Here is a 4,532-nt window from a genome sequence, read left to right on the forward strand (position 1 = left end):
AATCTTAGTTAAGGATAATAACATCTAGACCAAACGATAGCTGAAGTAGATAAGGTGAAAAGACGGTAATTAATATGTTGAGATGATTAAATACTCATAAATGCAATGATATTAATATGCAATGGGTATGAATAAATGCCTCTAACGTAATCAAGAGAAGTTACTACCCAATTATTGTGATCTTTTGGGAGAGCCTCTTCCCCTGACAATGGTGTAGAAAGAGAAGAGGTATCGGATGATAGAAGATTCTTGGGATCTTGTCCGTATAGGACAACAATGTATGCTTTTTGTTCTGCAATCAATGAATAAGGCCGCCTTCGTATATTCTTTCAGATAAATCTTTTACAAAATGTTCTTTTTTCTTTTCTCCTGGATCCCCCATTCTTTAATAACTCTTCATATTTATAGGGGATACTTTCCAAAGAAACCCTAAAAAGTACAAAATAAAGAATATTCGAAAAGCATATTCTTACTGTCGCCCTCTAAGTTTACAATATTATTAACGTCTTGTTTTGGCAGATAACTCTTGGTCGTCGTCCTTTGCCACAACGACCATCAGATGTCGCGTTATAGTAAACTCGTTCCATGCCGTGTTTAACAGCTGTCGCTGTTGCTAAATTTAGACCCATAAGTCTACTTTTTAGGATGTGTAAAGCTAGATGGTTCTCCAAAATGAATTCTCCTTTGTTAAAATTATCTACAGATACGCACCACTACGTCCTCATTAAGTCCCCTATCATATTTTTACATAAAAAGTTCTCATTTTTTGCGTGATCTCGGAAACTAACTGTCACGTCCCAGACTATCCTTAGACGTGACTGACACCCAACTAACACCACATGCCAAGTGAGTTCATTTTTCATACGTTTAACCATTTACATAAACACCGAGAGAATAATAAGTGTTGGTCTAAGAGAATTATTACTAACTAAAAATGAAATGGTTACCAACCAATACCTTAGTAAATTGATAGAATGACCAAAGGTCACTCAAATAATAATAGTCTAACGCAAATCTCACATTAAGACCATAGAGCATTTAATTAAGTGACATGAGTTTAGCTGACGGGTATACAAACCCTAAAAAGAAGGAAATAACTAACACAACTAGAAAAGTTGCAGTGACAGCCTACACGAACAATGCGTGGCTCACCTCATCAATAGAATCAACCCGAACAAACTTATTAGCCATTAGCTCTATCTCCAGCAACAGTATCTGTATAGAGATACAAGTAAGGAGTGCGTTATAAGCAAATATAACCAAATAAGATCCTCGACCTGCCACTTTGAATACATCTGAGACAAGTGTTAGAAAATATAATTACACTACAACAAGAATGATATAATAATAATCATATAATAACGTAGGAGTAGAGTTAATAAGAGTTAACCAACAGGAGTACGCATATCTTAACATAGTATACGCTAAGGACTTGTTATAATTGCAGTGAAAGAAATTAACCAACACCTCTACGAGTCCACAAGGGCACCACAATGCCTCAAATATGCAATGGAACATACACAATGCTCACTGAAGCATACACAATGCCCTAAATATATCAAGAAACATACATAATGCTCAGGTGAGGTACGAAGGCATACAATGCCCCAACACCATGGCTCACAGCCGTATCAAACTCAACACCTTGGCTCATAACCGTATCAAACTATCAAACTCAACACTTTGGCTCACAGTCGTATCAAACTATTAAACTCAACATCACGGCTCACAGTCGTATCACGCCAACAAACAACTTAAAAAATATTTATTTATATTTTTCATAAAATAATATTTTTACAGTTAGTCTAAGACCACCGATTCTGCCAAACGCATGCTTGTTCCAATACATGGACCAGACAGAGGAAACACATTTTCAAAATGGGTTTTAGAACAACAAACATCAAAGCTTAAAGTCTCATTTATCTCGCTAACGGGAAGTTCTCCAACTTTGCAATGCTTAGAACACCAACAAACGTCCTCCAATGATCTCAATCTATTTAAAATATTGAATAACACGTCCTAATTAGTCTAGACGAATAATTTTCATAATTTTAGATATAATAAGTAAAAATCAAAGTCAACCCCGATCCAATTACTAAAAATATGTACAAAATTATCAACCACGGAACGTGAATGCCGAGGCAGTGTAACCGTAGAATGTATTTCAATGGCTTAATCCCCCAACCTCATTTTTCTAGTCATTGCCAATCATTAAATAATCATTACTTTATTCCCTCATTATTACAAATTATTGGCTAATCATTAGTATCAAAAAATTTTAAAAGCAGCAACAGTAGAAACGTGAATTTTTTATGCATTCTAAAATCCCAAAACTTAATATTTCCTCCGTCTTAAATTAAAAGAGATATTTTTCTTTTTAGTCTGTTCCAAAATAAATGACATATTTTTAAATTTGAAAATTATTCAACTTTAAACACTTTATTTTACTCATTTAACCTTTAATAAGAAGCTTTTATAATCACACAAATATGATAGCCCCACAAAATTTTTACCCCTTAAGTTTTTAAAAACACAAGTTTCAAAAGTCTTTTTTTTCTTCTTACTCTCTAGCGAGTCAAACTATCTCATCTAAACTAAACTGAAATGGAAAGGTAAGAATTACTACAATCATGGTGCCAATCATTGGCAAACATTACATCTTGTTATTATAAAGAAAATTAAGAAATTTCACCAATATAACTCTACACAGCGTAACCCAATATGTTATTACTATCTTTACTATCTAATTATTACCATATCACTAGCTAATTATCACGAACATCTTTATAAGTATTAAACAACATCACATGGCTCATAATTGAGCCACCATCACCCGTCTTTTTCAAGAACACATTTGTTTATACTTATATTTCAAGTATAATGTTGAACTAATATAAAAAAAATAACCTGTGAAAGCTCACACAGTACTAATGGCTTCTTGCTCGCCGCCGTTAATGAATCCCGGACAGTTTCGCTTCTTCTTTTGTTCTGTTTCTTGACGCCTTATGTTTCTTCTTCTTCTTCTTTTTTCTTTCTAATCCCTAGGTTACTAAAACATATCAGCCACAAATGAATGGGCTTGGACATTATTTTTCACTTTAATATTACAAATTACACAACGATATTGTATGTGCATCCTTTGGTTAACCGATCTACAATATCTTTTGCAGAACAGATTAGAATAGATATAATCCAGTATGATCGCTCCAATCCCGTAATTATTTTCTGCATCATGGATGTGTTAACATAAGAATTTGCGGAAGCTAAAGGAGAATTTCCATGGTGGAAACATCCAAAACTTCAGAGAACAAGGGAGAGAAGATCATAAGAAAATATCTGGTGTCTTATTAGAAATTCCAAATTTGTCCTTTCTAGAATAGTCCACCGTATATATACTTACATAAATGGGTATGTAGAGTAAAATGTAAATGAGGCTATCTAGCTCACTAAGTAATACAAAGCTGAAATACTATCTATTGGGCTTAGTTGGGCCTGTTTGTACGTCTGGGCCTATGGTCAACACCCCCCCCCCCAAGCTTGGGGTGATAACACACCAAGCTTACCAAGTAAACAATGATGAAGGGGTCCAGGAAGCGGCTTGGTCATAATATCAGCAAGCTGGGCAGAATTGGGAGCAAAATGTAGATATCAGCCCTGAATTGAGACTCTCACGTACATAGTGGCAGTCAATTTCGATATGCTTTGTCCTTTCATGGAAGACCAGATTCTTGGCAATGTGTAAAGCAGTAAGACTATCGCAAAAGATGGGAACATGAGCAGAAACATGTAAACCAAGATCATCTAGTATCCTGACCAGCCAAGACACCTCGGCAACCACTTTTTTGAGAGCCCTGTATTCTGCTTCAGCAGAAGATAGTGAAATAGTGGGTTGCTTCTTGCTTTTCCAGGAGATTGGTGAACCACCAAGTGTAATGTAAAAACCAGAAACAGTCCTCCTTGACTCAACACAGGCAGCCCAATCTGAGTCAGAGTAGGCTTTTATAGAGGTATCAAAAGTGGAAGAAAGAAGAATCCCTAAAGCTGGAGCATTGGACAGATACCTCAACGCATGGAGTGCAGCAAGCATATGAGGAACTTGAGGAGCTTGAAGGAACTGACTTAAATGTTGAACACAAAAAGTTATATCTGGCCTTGTGTGTTGGAGAAAATTGAGTTTGCCAATAATTCTCCGATAGGTGCTAGGATCAGTTAATGGGGCACCCATATCAGCAGACAACTTGACAGAAGTATCAAGAGGAGTCATAATAGGGGAAAAATTATGGCAGTGGAATTCTGGCAGCAAGTCCTGTGTAAACTTTTATTGGCTGATGATGTATCTTTCAGGACATTGAGTGACTTCCAAACCAAGGAAATAATGGATTGTCCCCAAATCCTTTATTTTGAATTGTTGATTAAGAAATGGCTTAACACTCTCTAATTCAACAACATCATCCCCAGCTAGTAAGATATCATCAACATAAATAGCTAGTGCAGTAAGAGAAGTAGAAATAGACATTGTAAACAGGGAGTAG

At 35.7% G+C, this 4,532-nt stretch overlaps 1 protein-coding gene across 1 annotated transcript; it reads right to left on the reverse strand.

Moving 5' to 3' along the window:
* Window positions 1–499: 499 nt before the first annotated feature.
* Window positions 500–4,264, reverse strand: LOC138883819 (secreted RxLR effector protein 161-like). Its single transcript, XM_070164534.1, has 3 exons — window positions 3,677–4,264; window positions 1,153–1,215; window positions 500–613 (listed from the first exon to the last, which is right to left on the reverse strand). The coding sequence occupies exons 1-3, from the start codon at window positions 4,262–4,264 to the stop codon at window positions 500–502; spliced, it is 765 nt and encodes a 254-aa protein (XP_070020635.1).
* Between the last annotated feature and the right edge of the window lie 268 nt (window positions 4,265–4,532).

The sequence above is a fragment of the Nicotiana sylvestris genome, chromosome 2, assembly GCF_000393655.2.
Source record: "Nicotiana sylvestris chromosome 2, ASM39365v2, whole genome shotgun sequence".
Lineage (NCBI taxonomy): Eukaryota > Viridiplantae > Streptophyta > Magnoliopsida > Solanales > Solanaceae > Nicotiana > Nicotiana sylvestris.